Source organism: Ailuropoda melanoleuca, chromosome 2, assembly GCF_002007445.2.
Source record: "Ailuropoda melanoleuca isolate Jingjing chromosome 2, ASM200744v2, whole genome shotgun sequence".
NCBI classification, from domain to species: Eukaryota; Metazoa; Chordata; class Mammalia; order Carnivora; family Ursidae; genus Ailuropoda; species Ailuropoda melanoleuca.
The window spans coordinates 123,409,779-123,429,911 of record NC_048219.1 but is presented as its reverse complement, the minus strand read 5'-3'; the positions used below and the strand labels follow the sequence as shown (position 1 = coordinate 123,429,911).

Here is a 20,133-nt window from a genome sequence, read left to right as displayed (position 1 = left end):
AAAACTGTTATTTGTGTTTCTGTTTGAACATACCTTAATATCTATTGTTGATCCAGTAACACTGAACTTACAGCCAACACCTACCTCGGGCCCAAAGCTTGTCTAACACACGTGTTTTCTCCCTCAGGCACATTTCAGTCTTCTTGAGCTTAGAAACACAAGAGAGCACTTTGGCACTAAGCTTGGAGGCCATCTTACATAGCAAAGTCACCAGCAAGAGGCACAAAAATGCAAAAAATGTGGCGCTAAATAGAATGCAAAAAAGGCACTTGTTTACAGAGAGAGCTGAAACAAGAAAGCAGAGTGCAGCCTTGTTTGGCCTCAGCTGGGAGGTGGCACATCGGCAGGCTCAAATTTTTCACCACTCTGGGATCCGTGAATGACCACAAAAGCACCAAAGTACTGATTTGAGGGTTACAAATAAATTTTATTGAATAAGCAAATTTGCAAATCCAGGATCCACAAATAACAGGGACCAACTGTAAATAATTTACAGTACATGCATTCAAGGAACATGCCTCACGCGTTAAATGACCTAAAGCTACGTGCATCAACCTGAATACTTCTCAGACCAAATGCATGAAGACTCCAAAGTACACGTGGACTGGGATACTATGTCTATAAACTCAAACTGTAGATTATTTTTGCCAAATGTGCACAGGAGTGACATAGGCCAAGTCGGCACAGTTCTCAGAAGAGGGAAAGAAGGAAATGAGGACAGAGGAGCTTAGCCTGTTATCGGTAACATTTTATTTTCTCTAGGTCTGTGGGTCTTTTATCCAACTATTCTGTAATGTTGGGACTACTTCCTCAAGAACATGTCCATTAGAGCTCCTTCTCAGGATTGCAGGACACATGCTGCAAGCTACACGTGTACTTCACATCAGTTACGTTGTACGAAAGGAGATTTCTGCATGAAATTACACAAGTGACGCCAACCACGTTAACAGTATGATAGGCTACAGCTATTACAAGGGTCTGTTTGCACAGAAGGAAAGGATGCCCGCAAGACAGAGAGATGAAAAGGACAGAGGCGAAGGGTCAAATTTTTATTTCTAGATACACCCCAGGTATCTGCTGCTCCTTTGAAGTGATAGGATTCTCTTCCCAGAAGGAATACATACAGTGCAGGGTGGAACAACCCCAAAGCAAGCTTAGTCCCTGGGACATCAAGAGGAATAAACCTTGAGCCCTAGAAGAATTATTCCTAGGATACAAGAGAAGGTTGGGGAAAGCAAACTCTTGAGCGGAAACCAACGTAAAAATAGTTCCTATAGCCAAAGGCTGGGTATGACCCAGCAGGGTCTTATTTTCCCCGGAATAAAGCAGTGGCTTTCTTGGGGCAATGAAAAGGACATCCAATAACTCCTGATTCTGTTTCTGCTCAAGAAACAACTGGAGTGTGTGTGATGCTGTGATGTTTCATTTGCGGCTCCCTTCTCTGTTCATTTTTGGCAGTTATGATCACGAGCACCAGGGTAAGGTCTACCACCTCGCCAAAAATACCAACACTGTGATTGATGTGGGATTCAAAAAAGCTGTCAAAACGGATACTCTAAAAGAATGAGCCACATGGCCGGGCCGGGTGTGCTAATATTTTTGTACCATGGTATAATCCTTTTCATCTGGACCTTCTCAGAGTTGGCTTATTACTTCCTTTCATGCAATTCTAAGCTAAGGGCTACAATATATAGCACAAGAAGCCTGACAGATTGAGTTCATACCTTCATTACTAAAATCCGAAAATTACAGCTATTTGATATGGAAATGGGGCACCAAGAAAAACAGGCACTCGGCCTCAGCCAAAGAGATTTAAAGACCCTTGAGGGTCTGAGAACAGAGAGAATTTTATTTCATACTAGTCTGACAGTTCTATCAAATATTCTTTTATCTAAGTTTTAAAAGTAGGGTGCCACTTTAAAATTTAGGGCAAAAGTGACATTTATCAGCTGAGAGAAAAAGGAACAACTGTCCTCACTGGAAAGTGAGAAAGAAGAGTGTGTATAAAGTATCTTTAGAAAACTTCGGCTCTTGGGGCGCCTAGGTGGCTCAGTGGGTTAAGCGTCTGCCTTCAGCTCAGGTCATGATCTCAGGTCTTGGGATCGAGTCCCACAAGGGGCTCCCTGCTTAGCAGGGAGTCTGCTTCTCCCTCTGCCCTTCACCTGTGCTCTCTCTCTCAAATAAAATCTTGGAAAGAAAGGAAGGAAAGGGAAGGAAGGAGAGAAAGAAGGAGAGGAGGGAGGGAGGGAGGGAGGGAGGAAAGAAAGGAAAGAAGGAAGGAAAGAAAGAAAGAAAGAAGGAAAGAAAGAAGGAAAGAAAGAAGGAAGGAAAGAAAAAGGAAAGAAAGAAAGAAGGAAAGAAGGAAGGAAAGAAAGAAGGAAGGAAAGAAAGAAGGAAAGAAGGAAAGAAAGAAAAGAAGGAAAGAAAGAAAAGAAGAAAGAAAAGAAAGAAAAGAAAGAAAAGAAAGAAAAGAAGAAAGAAAAGAAAGAAAAGAAAGAAAAGAAAAGAAAGAAAGAAAAGAAAGAAAAGAAAGAAAAGAAAGAAAAGAAAGAAAACAAATTTAGGCTCTCGTTTCTGAATGGTGGTAGTGTACTGATCTGATTTGAGACTGGCCTGGTTCAAAAGCTCCACTCTGATTCAGCAAGATTGACTGTGTAGGATGCAACCCAAATAAACTGAGGAATATTCTAGAGGAAAAAAAAAAAAAAAGCAAGGGGTAATTGACAGAATGCAAACTATGACTTTATTACTTTGCTTCCTACATCAGATGAGGTGGCACTGGTTTCTTGATTTGAAACAAAGACGAAGCTTTTATTAAACAATGCCCGTATCTCAATCAGATCAAACAGAAGGCCATCTATACGCAAGTTACACAAATCCTTTTTTTTGCCATTATTGGAATTCAGATGAAAGCCCAGATGACTCCATCCATCCCACAATGGGAAGCCAAACAACACTTCAACAGCAGTTTCTTCAGGGCCCAGATGGTCATGACCTTGAATGTATTTTCTCATGTGAACTAGCTGCTTACTGGTCACAGTTGTCCACTGCATGGTGGTTGTCTGCTCCAATTATGAAAACGCTAACACTTCCATTATGCTCTGAAACAGAAGAGTCCAATGCCCGGTGTAAGAATGGATAAAGGGAAACCTCACTACGATGGAGTCAAGAGGCCTGAGAGGGGGGTTCTCGGGGCGGGGGGTACCAGTGCACATCAATTACAGGAAGATGGCCAATTACAGACCTCAACAGAAGAGCTGTCAACAAAGAATCAACTACAGGACCCGACAGAAAAACATGTACACGGCATCTCCTATAAGACATCGACTACCTTGACAACTCAGCCAATGAGAAACCATCATCACTTTGAACTCTTGCTTTTCTCCAATGGGACTTACATTCAAAACCACCCCACCCCATTTCCTTCTTCTCATCCGTAAAATGATGTTCCTGTCCTTTGCTTGTTGGACTTGCCTATGGTTTTGCTATAGCTTATATGTCCCAAATTGTTAATTTTCTGCTACTCCCAAATAAACCCATTTTTGCTGGTAAAATAACTGCTTTATTTTTAAGGTTAACAGATCTTCTTTCTAGAGGGTGCATACAATGGACAGGAAACATTGGAAACATAAAAAAAAAAAAAAAAAAAAGTTCAGGGGTGCCTGAGTGGCACAGCAGTTAAGCGTCTGCCTTCGGCTCAGGGTGTGATCCCGGCGTTACGGGATCGAGCCCCACATCAGGCTCCTCTGCTATGAGCCTGCTTCTTCCTCCCCCTCTCCCTGCTTGTGTTCCCTCTCTCGCTGGCTGTCTCTATCTCTGTCAAATAAATAAATAAAATCTTTAAAAAAAAAAAAAGTTCAGTAAGTACAATTTTAGGGTGAGAGTAGCAAGCACAAGCCACGATCAGTTCAATTCTGGGTACTGTTCCCATTTTAACTTGATGATGCTTTAACTAAAGTCCCATTAGAGTCCATAGCCTAGCCCCTTCAGTCAGTGCTTCAACGACATGAAATAGAACAGGTACGATATAATCGGAACCACCACTTTATGTGAAGTGCTTACCGAATGTCACAACTTGACTGTACTAGGCAGGATCATTTAATATCCCGAGCGGGTAGCACTTGAGCTCATCTGACGAGCACGACTACACAGACTTAGAAAGATCACTCAGCCAGCAAGCAGTAAAATCCTGATTTAAACTCAGGTCCCATTCCAAAGACTGTATTCAGATACAAGCATTCACAAACAGTTCAGTTAAATGCCCATTCTGGGTCCAAATGATCCAATGCCATCTCTTCCTCGGATAAGTTCTTAGGCCTGCAAGCTTTCTAGCAAAGTGAGCGCAGCAAGCAGCTCAGCTTCCCATGCGTGCAGCCTATAGGAATAAGCCTCACACTCCATTACTCTTCAGGGCAGAATCCTCTACAACCTGAAATGTTGTCCCTGGGAATGAGTCCTTTTTACTAGATTCTTCCAAGTGATTTGGACAAGCACACTTACATACACACTTGAATCTTTAAGCATTCAGGCACAGGGCAGCATTCGTTTTGTCTATACTTTAAGAATTACAAACTTTCAGCCAAACTTATTAACTTGTGCAGACTCATCAACTTACCTAAAATGTTCTAAGACTTTACCCTTAATATAGCACATTATATACTATATATATATATATATATCACATATGTATATGATAAATGCCTTCAAAAGTCCTATTCTTTTCATTTTCATGTCTGACTCCCCCACTATGCAGTCAACTCCTCAAAGGTAGAGATGATGCTTTTTTCATTTTGTGTCCCAGCATCTTTTCAGTGCCCAGCTTGGAGCAAACAAACTACTTGGTGAATGAATGGAATTATATGAAATTTGTATATTAAAAATAAGCAAGCCCCAGCATAACGCCTACTAATTAACACAAGATAATAATGGTTGTTCTCAACACAAGGAAGCCCAAGTCTGTGGGTTATCACTGAATGCTGATCAAAATGCTTACTACACAGCCTTCAAGCTGTAACAACACAGCCATTTTACTAGAGGCATTTAAAAAAAAACAAAAAAACAAAAACAAAGGTTCAGAGACAGTTGTCTGAAAGACAGCCTTCAGAAAGCCTTCAGAGGACAACTGTTACTAGAAAAAAGCCAATTTGATCGCAAGCTTACTTGGCCTTTACTATTTCAACAGTGGATAGTGGCTTATTCATCCAGTTCTTATTTTATCTTTAATTTTTTTTGAAGGATATATATAGTCACTGTTGTTTCTGGGTAGATACCAACAAAATTAATACAGGCTAAAAAGATATTGAACTTACCCTCACAGGGCTTTCAATTTACTTTGAACCATTACTTTTCTATTTATCATATTCGTACCATATGTTTATAATTGGGAATCATAACAGTATGTTAGGAACAGTTGCAGGGTCAACAAAGTTGATTTTCAGCTTCAATGCCTTCTAGAAATGTATGTCCTCAGGCAAGTCCCTTAACTACTCTGAGTTTCTCATACGAAGCAGGGGTGACACCCACCTTCCATGGCTCCCGGGTTACCTTTCATGCTTACTGCAGCGATTAAAGAAATGTACAAGAGGCGCCCTACCTTGTTTTTATTGCTATACCTGCACCAAACCCACCTTTAACTTGAGGGCTGCCTTAAAATTCTCCTAAGAAACAAATTCACACACATACGGGAAAGAAACGCATTCACTAATACAGATTCAAAGGCTCCCTATGATATGAACAGAGTAAATCCACAGGCAAGCAAGAGGTTAGATTTCTCCACCCATCCTCCAGTCACGGCCAAAGGTTCGAGAGTTAAAGGCAGAGTGGCCTGAATGCCCAGACATCTGCATGTACACTTTTCTTTTGCAGCTTCTCCCTTAGCCAAGCTCAGAGATTCTCCAACTTTAACGTGTGTAAGAACTGCTTCCCAGGGTAGACTACCCAGCACTGTGTGTGCTGTACCTTCACAGCGACTTCAAGACTTTAGGGATGATTTTAGCTCTATGCAATTTTTCTTGTATTTTTAACTTCAGAATCAAACCTCTTAGATGCCCTTAAAGTTAATAAATAAGATTAAGAAGAAGAAGTAAAACATCTGAGCAATGAGCTAATAGCAAATTACAACCCCCCAAAAAGAAAAACAAACAAACAAACACATTTCTTTGTACCTTGCCTGACCCAGCTCTGGCTTCAAGCAGATAAAATGGGCCATTCCAAGTACCAGCCTTCAGAGGGTCTTTACTTACAAGGGCTCTGTTCACACTAATCAAATACTCCATTCTCAAACTGTATGTCCCACAGGTCTAGAACAGAGACAATACTGCAATGATCACTTGTTAGAAGTCATCTGAATTTAACAAGTGGCAGGGCTGTGACCTGCACAAAGCCACTGACAAGGAACAGCTCCGTCTGGACAAAGGGAAGAAGACTCCGTGCTTCCACCTGGAGGTCTCCCTACAGAGAAGGTCTGAAGCTGACTAGACAGCCACATGCTGCTCCCTTCGTTTGCTCCGGGGTCCGTAGAACCCCATCCTGAGCCAGAAAGGGGAGAAATGAATGAAACCCTGGGCTACTCCTCCTGCTGGAGGGCCCATCCCTGATCTTCACACGCTGGCTGCCTGCTCCCCATTCCTCAGATCTTACAGACAAGGCACCACCTCACATGATCCTATTTTATTCTCCTCATCGCACCTTGCAGCATTGGGACTGCAACACTTATATATCTGTATACCCATGTGCCCCTTTCATGCCTGGCTCCCCGACCCCCGCGCCCCTACTGTCCTCTCCCACCACTCCATTATAAACTCCTTGAAGGCAGATGACCAGACAGCCTCATGCACCCCTGCATGGCACAGAGTAAGTGTTCCCTAAATGTTCTTGGGCTCCGATTAAAGTATGATCGCTTCTTAAGCGTGACAAGTGAGCAAAACTGCATAATGTAGAATAAAAAGTGTAGTCTAACAGTGGGTGTGGCCAAGCTGGTATCTCTCTAACTTCTGTTCCCAGGAAACTTCCTGAATATTCAAATAGAAAGGGCACTTTCCCTCTGAACCCTTACAGCTTAGTCTATCTACTGCTGTACCGATGCTGGACTCCTAGAAGAATTACGTCAATACTGTGGATTGATGAATTTAGTCCAGAGGGTATACGAAAAATGAAGAACAAAGCACATATATTTAATGACATCTTACAGCTAAAGCAGAAAATATACATCATGTCATTCTCAGCCCCACTGTCTCATCAGTGGAAGGAGAAGAGTATCTCCTGCCAAGGTTGCTGAGCGCGTCAGAGAGAATGGGTACGGGGTGCAGGACAGAGCATGAGTGAGCACAGGCGTGGCTTTATCTTCCAGCAAGTTAATGCCCTCCCCACCCTGGAGTTCTGGTACCAAAGACGACTGGATCACAAACCTCACCAGCTTCTCGCAGAACTTCAAGCCACACACCCTCGTGCCCCATTTGCTTCAATTATTAAGAACGCTGAGCCTCACAAAAGAGCATCTGAAAGCATTCTGCAAACAGCAAAGCACCAAGATGCCCAAATTAGGAATAGTGTTCACTTAAACTTGCCTGACTCCAAATAAAACATAAGGGACATCTTACTTGAAGAAAGCCCTGCTCTAGTCGGCTACTAACTCGATGACAGTCCATCATGACACACTGATCTGGCTGAGTAACAGGGAAAAACCACCGATTTTCTTGGCCACCTCACTGCCCTCTTCTAATTCACCAGTTTTCCCAAAGGAGCCAAGTGAAGCACAATGCCAACGTACTCTCTCTGAACGCTTAGTATTCTTGGGCACCTACTACAAACAAGTGATACGGGAAAAACCAGGATGAGTAAGAATCTGTTACAAAGTGTCGTTTCAACACAACTGGCAAGTCATGTGCAATGAACAGGCAGCCCAGTGTGGTCAGCTACTCAGTTCCTGTCCCGTTTCTGCCCGCATCCTATGGTCTCCTATTCTTCTCTAATCAAGTCAGTAACTGTCTGCTGAGACTCTTCCCTGGGCCAAGCGTTGTGCTGGAGAAGGAAAAGCACCAGGGCCTGTAAGACGTGATCCTGGTCTTCCAGGAGTGCACAATCTGAATGGCCAATAAAGCAGACATAAACGATGGCTAAGAGTGTAATGAGTGGCTACAAAGCTGCACATAAAAGCGTCCCTTTATTTTACAGTCACACCTCATACAAGGTGGTATTTAACCAAGGGCTGATGAGTAAGAGAAATAATTCATACTATCCTACAATAAAAAGATCAAAAAGAGGAGAGTTGGNGAGTTGTTTTTCCCCCCCCCCCCCCCCCCGCTGATGCTGGCCTGCAAGGACACAGGGAAGAGGCGGAATTTCAGGACAGCCATGAAGGCTGGATAGACTCTCAGTAAATGAGGAGCCAAGGGAGTCCCTGCCATGCAGAGAGTCACTGCGAGCCAAGGTATAACGGAGGGAAAGTTCTGTGGACATGGATCAAGCACGGAAAACAGAAGAGGAGAGGGGTCTGGCCAGACTATGGACAGCTTCAATGAGAAGGCTGGGAGAGAGACAGAAGTTAGGAGAATATGAAGGGGAAACCCTAACCACAAACATAGTCAAAAAGCCTCTCACGTTGGACTGATGTCCAGAATAACATGATAGAGCTTTGATGGGAAAACTGAGCCACAGGATGAAATCCACAATTTTATACCTTTTAATACTTCAAAAGAATCAAGAAAGATGGCAAAAGCTAAAGGCCAGAACTTACGCTTGTGAGTGAATAAACATAATTTGTATCTGCAAGGGCAGAATTCCAAGTAGTGAAGCCCAAACTGCAAACACTCCCCATTCATGCTTTACTCTAGGAATACAAATCAAAATGTCGTCTTCTCAGTATAATGGAAAACAGAGTCGCTACACACACACACACACGAAATCCCATTAGGGTTATCAATGAGGAAGTACCTAAAAGCAACAGGATGATGCCACAATGTCAATATTTCCTAATGGTCAGGCCTACTTGGACTGAGGAAATCTCTCCGGGGAAGTAGTGGAAACCTCTCGGTGATAGTCACTTAAAGTAAGACCACAAGGCACAATCCTGTGGTCTACTTTCTTCCACGTAAGTCTGACCACTTGGAAAGTAAGTTCAGGTGAGTGACTGTGGCCAGGGTGGCAGGGAGCCAAGCTGAACCATGTATGAAGGTAAAAACAGGGAAACAGACTCTGATTCCGGATCCAGGGATTACACCAGTGTGTTCAGGGTGTGAAAATCCATCAAGCTGTGCACTTAATGCCATGGACCCATTTCTGTTTGTGTATTATTCCTCAACAGAAAGATTTTCCAAAGGATGGTTAGGAGATATCTTCCTCAAGAACAACCCAAAGAAGCTGTTAGTTTCTCCATTATCCACAGAAAACTTAGAGGAAACCACTGACATTTCTGATCATTACTGGTGAAATAACAAAAATATTGCTGTCTAATGTTAATAAAGCACTCCATTAAACGAGGATTGGGACCTGGTAAATTCACAGATGATCTGGAGATTTCTAAACCAAACAAATGCTTTCCAAAAAGCCAACAATTAGGAGACTCAAAGCTCCTCATGTGAAGGGCCTTTGGAGAGGTTGTACCCTGGCAAGCTGAATGGTTCCACAAACCCAGAAGGCCACAGGGCTCGAAACGGTCCCTCCTGGTTCACATCTGGATGGCCCGATAAGTCAGCAAGGGAATAATGATTTTGTGATAAGGCCTGGGGACTCCCAATTCCAAGTGTGTAACATCCTGGTCTCAAAGCATTTGGACTGAATTGGCCTCCTAGGTTCACCAGGCAGAAGTCGTTGGGGATGACGAATCCCAATTACTCAAGACAGCCCACAGTCACTGAGAGAGGGTTTCCTCGGAAGAACCACAAAGGCTGACCATATTGGGGACTGAAGGGACCAGAAGTGAAACCGACCCACCAAAATATTCACCCGATGCATACGGAGGCTCCCCAGCTTTCTCAAAGATGACATGGGGCAGCACGGAGCCCACTGAGCAATGCTGCCATGGAACCAAACTAATTGTGTTCTATCAACTTCTATTAGTTTTCCTACTGCTTCCCTCTACACACACGCACGCATGCGCTCACACACGCTCAAATTACCCTAAAGGTAGATGAGCTTATTTTCAATCTTTCTCCCACCATGAAGCAGTCATCTTCTTTACTTTCCCCACCAAAATAAAAATAAAACTCCATTAATATTCTTTACTATTCCAATCTAAATCCAAATCTTCTCTTGCCCTGTTCCCAATTACTACTAAGTTTTATCTGGTCATAAACTCAACTACCTACATTTCCTTAGAAGATTTATTTATATTTCTAGATGAAAATGAGACAATAATTGCTCCTATCCTCTCAATTCAAAAAACCACATACGCTGTCGTCAAATCCCAAACCACAAAAGCTAAAGGTTATGAATAAGAGGAATGTCTATTTGCTTATAACTACTAAAGGAATAACTAGACTCTAGCATTGAGAACAATCAGCTCATTCTTGACCTACCATCCTATTTATCTTTCTATTCTCAAAGCTAATTGCTTATATAAGCATGCCAATTTACCCTGATTATAGGATTCTTAATAAATGAATGTTGTTTACATTTCACAAGTGTATTTGAATTTCACTCCGGGAAGCCAAGCTCATCAAGTCTTTGTAAGTGGTAAAACCAGAGATCAAAGCAAAAGGCCTGCATTGAACCAACAAACAATTAGGCTTGAGAATAGAGGCCTAAGCAAAAATACAATTGATTTATTGATTTTTCTACCCCAGAAGTAACACCTCAGGGTCACTGTTCACTCTTGAGCTGTATGTAGAACTTTCTCTGAAGATTTTCATTATGATTATTTGATGATCATTTCTTAGTTAAGAAGTCTAACATTCAACAGGCTTTGATCCATTTCTTCCACATTTCTCATCTTGGTGCTTTTGGTTGCATCAAACATCGTTAAGAGTTTGGTTTTTTAATCCCTTCTCCACTTTGACTCATTTCTCCACAATTTTTGGTACCTTCTAAACAATTCCTTTCCTACTATACCCCTATTTACCAACCCAGGCATCTGTATTTCTTGAGGCTATCAGGTGAAACCGATAGCAGCCAAGTTTGATGACTACTGTTTCAGCTTGTCAATCCCTTTACTATCCTGACTTAAATGAAGTGTTCAGCCAAACTTCCATTGGGGGGGGGAGAAAAAAAGAAAAACAAGGAAAAGAAGTCAGGTTCATGAGCAAATCCTCAATTCAAGGTAGGACCTTCAGGTCCTAGTCACACCTTAGGGCTCTATGCCAAAAATGTAAACAATCTGACACCTTTCCCAAAGCCGAGTTTTTAGTATAAGCCAGGCACAGGTACCCTCTACCACACACATCAGTCAAGAGAGATTACCTCTGGCGATAGATAGCAGGGTTTAAAGGCCTCAAAATGTCAGCTTCTGTAGCAATGGATAGAGGGCTTACAAACAGCAACTCTTCACCAAAGAACAAAGTGGACTAAGGTTATGTGTGATTTCAAAGTCACTAAAGTTAGTTACAAGCCACACCAAACATGTGATCAGAGGAACACCTCTGATGTGTCCTAGAAACTACAAGGTTTGTGATGAGGTGACTGTAAGTTCTGCTATCGGTCAGGGGATTTTTGTTTTGTGGTTTTTGTCAGTTTGGTTTTTTTAAGACCGCGAGCAGAAAGTACACTTCTGTTAACAACAAATACCATTACACCTCCAGTAGGGATTCCCAGGCACTCTGGCCCACATCTCTGACTTCAGCTGAATCACAGCTCTCGGGCCTACCAGCTCTTCCCTAGACATTGCTTCCAAATTATATCCAATGGAAACTGCATACTCCTTAGTGTTACGCTGAAAGAGAGGCTTCTGGAAAGGGGGACAGAGCGACTGGGAAGAAGATGATCACCCGCAGCAAGAGTAAACACTATCGTAAAGGAAAGATGACAGATGACTGATCGCTGCCTGCAGTATTCAAGCAGATGAGAGCTAACAAGATGCATGAAGCCCTTCTACAGAAACCATGACCCCAAAGCCTGGGGACAGAGTCCTTGGGATGGGGGAAGGGAAGAAACATCCCCATTTTAGAGAAGAGCCAGCTTGTAACTCACCGTCCCTCCTAAGCAATTCAGTCTGCTTTGTCTAAAGATTCACTGCTTTGTTCCTAAGAGGCTACCAGCACCCTCTTGCAAAGTAGAGATGATCACCTAGAATTAGCATGTCTTCTGTCAGCCACTTTCATGACGCCATTACTTGCTCAAACATAAGGAAGCCCACTGCACCTTGCCCTTTTGCCCCAGCCCTAAGTGGGGGGCGGGGGTGGGGGGGAAGCACACTTCTTTAAGACCAAGCCCTTCAAAAGCAACAGTTTTCATTAAGTCAAATAAATCTCCAGAAAAATATGAGCCTATACTTATTTTCTTCTTGAGCCCAGGAGGAAACTGTAAGGGGACTCTTTTCCCATTCTCAGGTGCTAGGATTCTAGGATGGAACCTGCAGGTGGCAGGCTCACCTCAAGGAGGGCACCATTCAGGCCAATAATGCACTAGCCACGTCTTGGGTTTGCAAATCACTTCCAATCGCCAGCATTCTTCCTACAGCTTCTGTGTAAGCAACTCTAACGGAGAGCTCACTCTTCACGTCTTTGACAACTCTAAATGTTAAAATACTTTTCCTTAAGCTTATGTGGCTTTCTGTCACTGATCCTGGAAATTCTACTCTCTAGACCACACAGAACACAGCTACACACTTTTCTGCACAAAGCTCTTCAAAATGCAAAGTCAGCAAATGGATTACAGTATGGTATGTTCTGGAAATTTTACACTTTCAAGTGCTAGGATCTTAAAAGCAATCTCTCTACTATCTTAGCAGTTGTGTCAAATTGTATTTCAATTTACAAAGAAAATCAAGGACCAGAGGAAAGAGTTTAACTTGTTCAACCTGGTGCAGCAGGTATGATTCTAGAAACTAGGTCTCCTGCCTCCCAGGCCAATGCTATTTGCTAAATGAGAGGCCACAAGCAAAAGTAATTCTTATCACCTAAGGATGTAAGAGCATGCATACCTTTTCTTCCCAAATGTCATCCGTTTGTGTTGCTGCCAGTCTCTCACAGTAGCCAAACACTTACATTCAAATAATAGCCTTTGATCAACTTCTATACTGGATATCCAAATATACTGGCATTATGGGGGGTGGAATGCACCCCAATAATAAGCATATATTCCCAAGTTTGGTGAAATAAAGCAGCTCAGAGGTTTAGTACCTAGGATGAGATTGCAATGGCTCAAAGTTACAACACTTCACCGCCCCCCCTTCTCTATCTCCTTCCCCTAACAGGAGAAAGGATGTGAGAAAGATCAGCAAGCATCTGACGATGACCTAACTACACTCTCACCCATCCATCTGCTCAGCAGACTTCATGGCAAGAGTTCTCCTTGGAAGTAGTTAAAAGAGAACAACACCTTGCAGAGGGAAATAAATACTAAAACTTGACTTTCCTTGTTCTTTCACAAGTAATTACATTTGGAGTATATGCATTGCACTGACAGATTGTTTCTTTCTTTCCTCTGATTTGGAAATCCTAAACTCCCAACCACGGTAGTTCAAGTCTACCTTGATAGAAAAAACTGAAGAGCACACTTGGACCAAAGCACTATTTAACTCCATGCCTGAAAAATGGAACAGCATCGTGAAAATGCCAAAATGTTTGACCTTGAATGTGAAACATCAAGCGCACCTCACAGCAGTCACTTCTAAGACATTTTTGCCAATTTCATATAGTTTGAAACTGGTATTTATCAGATTTAGAGATTTTTTTTTTTTAATGGTTTTTCTGCAAGCTCCAAGCATGTTTTTTTTCTTTCCTTTTCCAAAGGCCTCAGAAGTAGAACATAGGGTGATGGGGCGGGGGTGGGGTGTCACAGATCCAAACCTGGGTTAAAAATCCTACATGGGTTATTCAATAACTGTATGACTTCAGGCAACTTAGGTAATTTTATTTCCTAGAATATGAGGATTAAATGAACATGTAAGCATAGGGTGTACTCATAGTAGGTACTCAAAATGTTTCCACTTCTTCCTAAAGCACAATGACTACATTCAATCTCAGGGCAAGGGAGGGGGGGGAGAAACTGACCCAAATTAATCACACACCAAAGTAGTTCCCAGTATCAAACATACAGTAATACTGCCCTAAACCATCACTTTCCAGTAGATCTTGAATCTGTCTGCAGATAGCTGATATGTGATATCACACAGAGATATACCAGCTAAGATAGAGGGCTTAAAAGTATCCTTTCCTCTGACATTCAAAGAAAGAGTCCGTAGGACAGCTCCTTGACAAAGGCATTGGGGGACTTACATTCTAGTTGTAGACAATGATTTCAAGCCAAAAATTAGTGAATGGTATGGAAGGTCTAATGTAGAAGGAGGTATTCTTGGACAGAGACCATCAATGGTTCACCCCACCCCAAAATAAACTTCATAGCATCATCTTTGAAAATAAAGGACACAGGAGTGTGTGTGCACACATATGTGCATCCCCAACGTTTAGGCGATTTTTACTACAAGAGAGACCCATGGATATTTAATTATAAATGTGTTGGACCCCCAAAAAAATATGTACACGCCAATGATACCTGTAAAACATGTGACACTTATACACCCTAAAGGACTAAAACTAGACGAGTGAATTTATAATTTATGAAATACTCCCATCAAACAGCATAACAAAAACATCACACACATGTGCGGAAAGGACTATCACCTTACAGCTCAACCTGAAAGGTAGGTACAAGGGTGCAAATAGTTAAACATATACAAGGAGTCAGTAGTGTTTTCCCATAAATGTGTTTTATAACTATTATAACAATACTGAAGACAAGCTTAAAAAGGGGGAGACTCTCCTTAGGAAGATTAAGCTCCTAAGACTTGGAACCAATTTGTACTAATCTTTAATTGCAGAAGTTCAGTAATTCAAATCTATTTTAAAAGTTTTTCCTACAAAAAAAAAAAATCACTTTTTGAAGTTTACCCCTCCACTGATCTTAATTCTCCAACCTTTTACTCTCTCCTTTCCATTCATAACAATTTTTTAAATTTACACCATTTAACTGTTATATTGATGAAGGGGTAGGGGGACAGTCATTGAGTAGGTCTGGTCTCAGTTTTTCAGAAATAGATGGACTTGTCATTTTAATTTTTATTTACTCTTCCCCAATGCTTTAAATATTCTAGAGCTTGAGGATGGAATTGTTTTCCATGCCTGAAATGTCTCATTAATTATTGATATAAGCCTTACTTACAATGAGGTGCCTGTACACTTTTCTGTACAATATTACTATCTGGTTTTCCTCCCAAAACATATGTCTTTATCATATACGAAAATAAAGGTAGCATCAATAACACCAAGATGATTCCCTTTGCCCAGGGTAAAGAATTTCTCTACATATATACTAAAAACTTGCCACCTAAAATTTGTCCTTCTAGCTTGATCTCTAGATTTAAATGGTTTGACAGTTGATTTCTTAAGCAATCCATGAAGAAAAAGCAAAGTTGAGAGCATCACATGTACAACTCCAGGGGGAAAAAAAAAAAAAACTGACCTTAAGAGAAATCACCTTTACTCTGGATTCCTATCAGCCCAGAAAGAGGACTCCTTTTAACTCCTCTTGTGGGTTTCCAGAGAGCAGCTGGAGCTGACTAGGGAGAGTTACAGTAAACACCACATCAATGTCCAAGTGCATCACTAACAAAAGGGACCCCTAGCTGAGACTTTCCCAAAAGCTTTGTCTCTATTCAAAAAAGGTCAGCCTGATATTTTTTGTTCTTGTTTTCTATTTTGAGAGTCTGAGATTATAAACAATTAAGAAAAGAACCACATCCAGTAATTGTGTGTGACACACAGCAGAGCAGAAGTAACCACAACAACCAATCACCGCCCCAAGGAGCTTGTGATGTAGAATCATAAAAGTCTACATATTAAATTTGTGACTGCTAGATTTAATAGTAACACAAATCCACCATGTTAATGATGAAACATTTTTCTAAAGATTAACTCAGATCATGTGTTATTAATCAGCAGAGTAAAAGCTCATGCAAAAAACGCTTTCCCAATCTAGCAGGGCTTAATTGCATTATTGTTATCTGGTTTTCCTGTGTCACTGGCCCTTCCATTCCAAGTACACACACAAACACAACACCACAGGATCCAGACAGAAAGACAGAAAACCCAGAGCTAGCAGGTAAGAACCATGTGTCTGGAAGGAAGAGGATTTTGAATAAAAACGTTTGTCTCTGGATAGACAGGTCAAGTATGCACCCAGGCTGCCTTGAGAAGTAATTAAGCCTATGCGGTTCATTTCAGTGTGTCCCATCTTGCAAAAGAGTGGGAGCAGCTGTGAGAGATCACAGACGATGCAAAGAGAGACAGGCAGCCTCCTCCATCTCCCCACTGCCACACCAGACTTTGGGGGGGGGGGAGGACGTGGGGAAAAAAAAAAAAAAAAAGCTTGTGGCCTCTGTTCTCCCGAAGAGCACATACAGAACACTATGGCCCCTCTCAAACCAGCCCTTTTTAAAGGCCTGAAGAAAGGCAATTTAAATGTCCCAGTCTTCAGACCCAGGTCTGTTTCCAAACTTGGGAGGTTACACACCAAAAACCCGCAGCTGACACAAATTTGGCTGCCCTGAGCACAAGTTTCTCTTGCTGCCTAGCCTCGCAGAGTTTAGAAGTAACTAGCGAAGAAAAGGTAGATGGACAAGTGTAAGGAACACGCACGCATCGGATCTTGCCAGTTTCCTTCCCAACATCCCTTTAAGGAGGCTGGATCACTAAAAATCGGAAGTCTGGGGACCAGCTGCAGTACAGACAGACTCTGGTTGGGTCGAGGGGGAGTCCGCCACACCCTCTTGAGCTCACAGCACTGTCAAGCTCTAGCTGGGAGGGGCTCAGAAACAGTCCCAGCAGGGAAAGGGAGAAAGAAGGGAGTCTTCAGCGTCTTGGATTTGAGAATAAAAACTAAACGCAGATTTCGGGAGGGAGCCGGGGACTTGGCTGTGTGCGCTGGAGGAGGGAAGGGGTCGCCCCTAACGTCAGAACAGCTCAAAACACGTCCCCGCAAAACTGCACATTCTTGTGGTTTAAGATTTAAGACCGAAAGGAACGAGCTGAGGCAAAGCTTCTCTCCCGCCTGGGTTTCAGATGCCCCCCTCCAGCTTAGGGACCAGGGCGCCGCACTGCCCCGGGTTTCCTTATCTTTCTCTTTCGAGCGAGCTCCCCTCAGCCAAGCCGCTATGTCCGCCTCTAAGTTCGCCTTTGCTCGCCGCCCGCTGCCGGCCACATGCACCCGTCTGCCCGGGACCCCGCGCGCCGGATGGTCCGCAGGGACTCGGGGATTTGCGGGTTTTCTGATTTGGGGGTGTTGGGAAAAAACCCCAACAAAAAGCCTTAGCAGCTCGTCGCCCCCTTCTCCCGGGCCCGCGCCACCTTCCCTTCACGCCCACGCCGCACCTCCCGGGCACACGCGCTGCGAGGTGCTTCTCCCGCCAGACAATGGGCTCTGGGCTGGCCAGGCAGCCCGCCCCGGGCCCCCGGCCCCAGTCCGGGACCCCGAGAGGGCTGAGCGCGGGAGCTGGAGGGAAACAGAGACGAGTGAGGCTGGGGAGGCCACAAAGGGGAAGGTGGGCGCCTCCCCCTTGGGACAGGAGGCTCGCTCCAGGCACGGGGAGAAGAGGAGGGGGCGGGGGTCAGCTGCGCCTCCCCGCCCGGAGCCCCGGGGCCCCGCCGCACACTCACCAGCACGATGGCAAATCGCTCCTCCAGTTCACCTGGCTCGGGCATCGGCAGCTTCAAAGGCACGTTGTGCGCCCTGAAATCTGTCTGCTGCGAATCCATGCTCCCCGCGTTGCCCATGTTGGCTGCACGCCGGGGTCGAGGGCTGCTCCGGGCCCCTCGCGTTAGCGTCGGAAATCAGAACAGCTCCCGGCGGCCGGCTCCCGCCCGCTGGCGCGACCTGCCCGGCTCCCCGCCCTCCGCTGCGCCCCGGCGAGTGTGCAGCGCGCACCGCTCCCTAGCAGCGCTCCTCGCCGAGCCGCCCCCCGGCCTCCCTCATGCTCTCCGCCGCCCCAGCGCCGTTCCGGCCTCTTTTCCTTGGGAGGGGTCGTCAGGGCGCCGGGCGCCTATCTGCATGTTGCTCCACTGGCACGCCGTCCCCTGCCAGCGACCGCGGCTAGCGGGCGCGTGGTTCCTCGAACTCGGTTTTGCGCCGGGCCGCGGCCGCCGCTGACACTTATAGCCCCACAGCCCGCGAACACGACGCGCGTTCCGCGAGCACCTCGAGCACACAAATGCAGCTCCGCGCTCCCGACACAATGCCCCCCTCGCCCGGCCCCCGCCCCCGGCCCGGCTCCGCCCACTCGCCCCGTGGACTGCCGGGACGCGTAGTTTCTGTCCAGAGTCCACAAGGCGAAACCACGCCCGCTCTGGAGCACCCAGCTGGGTTAAGACAGCTTGCTTCGGAGGCGATCTGTACGCTACTGGCTACGGTTTGTGACCCTTTAGAACTCCCTCACTCCAACAGCAGAAAGCACTACTTCGTCTACGTCGGTTCTGACACTTAATTAGGCACACTTGGCAAATGAATGATCCAATCATTCGGCTACTGAATGCAAGCATTCTGATTTAAAATTCAGAAGCTGGTTACCCTTTAAAAGGCTCTAGTTTAACGGGTGACCAGAAAGCTATTGGCAACGTCCTATTTCATGAACTGGGAAATAGGTCCATGGGTGCTTCATTGTTTTTCCTTCTGTATATATGAACGTATTCTTTTGTGTGATTGAAATGTTTTATAAACAACTATATATTTTTATGGATTTTTTCTAAATATCCGCTATGGATACATGCATACATGGTCAGACCCCAGGAGTTGTATGAAGATTCAATTCAAAACAAAAACCTGTCAATAGCTATTATGTGTTACTGGGTTCCTTAGTGGGAGAAAAAGAGGATTTCTCCTGCTCTGGAATACTTCACAAGCTAGTGAAGGAGAAAATTTAAACAAATAAGCATATTTCACGTGAGTTAGAAAGAAGAACAGGGTGTTTGGGAAGACTTTGGAGATGATCTTTGGCTGTATCTATCTTATTCCTCCATAACAGTCCCAGGTGTTTTACAAAGAAGATTGGGCCCGACCTTATCTCTGGGATGCTTTCCAGACTATTACTACCCATTTTAAAACAGTGGAAATAAAAACAATCTTATAAACGACCTTAGCCTGGTGCTGTTGTAGATTTCAAGGGCATCCACCTGGTTGACCTGTGACTGAACTTATAAGTCATCCTTTCTCAGCTTAGACCATTTCTTTTTTTTTTTTTTTTAATAATTTTATTTACTTATTTGACAGAGAGTGAGACAGCGAGAGAGGGAACACAAGTGGGGGAGTGGGAGAGGTAGAAGCAGGCTTCTCGCTGAGCAAGAAGCCCCATGGGGGGCTCAATCCCAGGACCCTGGGATCATGACCTGAGCTGAAGGCAGACGCTTAACTACTGAGCCACCCAGGCACCCCTAGAGCATTTCTTTAATCCTGGTTTGTGTATAAGATTCACTTGGGGAGCTTGTTGTTAAAACTCCACACACCTCGGGCCTATTATCAGAATTTCCCTGAGCCAAGAGCTGGAGCATGGGCAGGTGTATTTTTAACAAGCTCCCCAGGTTATTCTGATATGCAATCAGGGTTGTTACCCTCTTGTTAAAAAGCAACTGCTTCTGGAGAAAGTAACACAACAAGACAAAACGTCAAGGGCCACATTTCATTCAGCTTTATAAGCCCCAAGATGCCTTGAGCATAGTAGATGTTCGATGACTACTTGTTGAATTAACAAGTGAGTTTTACCAAAAGCCTATGGAGCAAATAAACACACAGATACATCGTGTGGGTATCATCTATTAAATAAACCACTTCTCGTCTTTTTTTTTTAAAGGGAGAGAATATAAATAAATTCAAATTAAACGTCTGAATAAATGCAACTTGTAAACTACAAAACTACACTGTATCAAAGTTAACAGTGTGCTACAAATCAAAGAAAGAAAAACAGAGATATAGATACATACACACACACACACCCCA

General features: G+C 43.9%; 1 protein-coding gene across 1 annotated transcript in view; it reads right to left on the bottom strand.

The window, feature by feature from the left end:
• FMNL2 (formin like 2) overlaps nucleotides 1-17,921 on the bottom strand; it is a 303,412-nt gene extending 285,491 nt beyond the window's left edge. The window contains 1 exon segment of the mRNA XM_034654575.1: nucleotides 17,805-17,921. Within this exon segment, the coding sequence (XP_034510466.1) occupies nucleotides 17,805-17,921 (117 nt within the window).
• Between the last annotated feature and the right edge of the window lie 2,212 nt (nucleotides 17,922-20,133).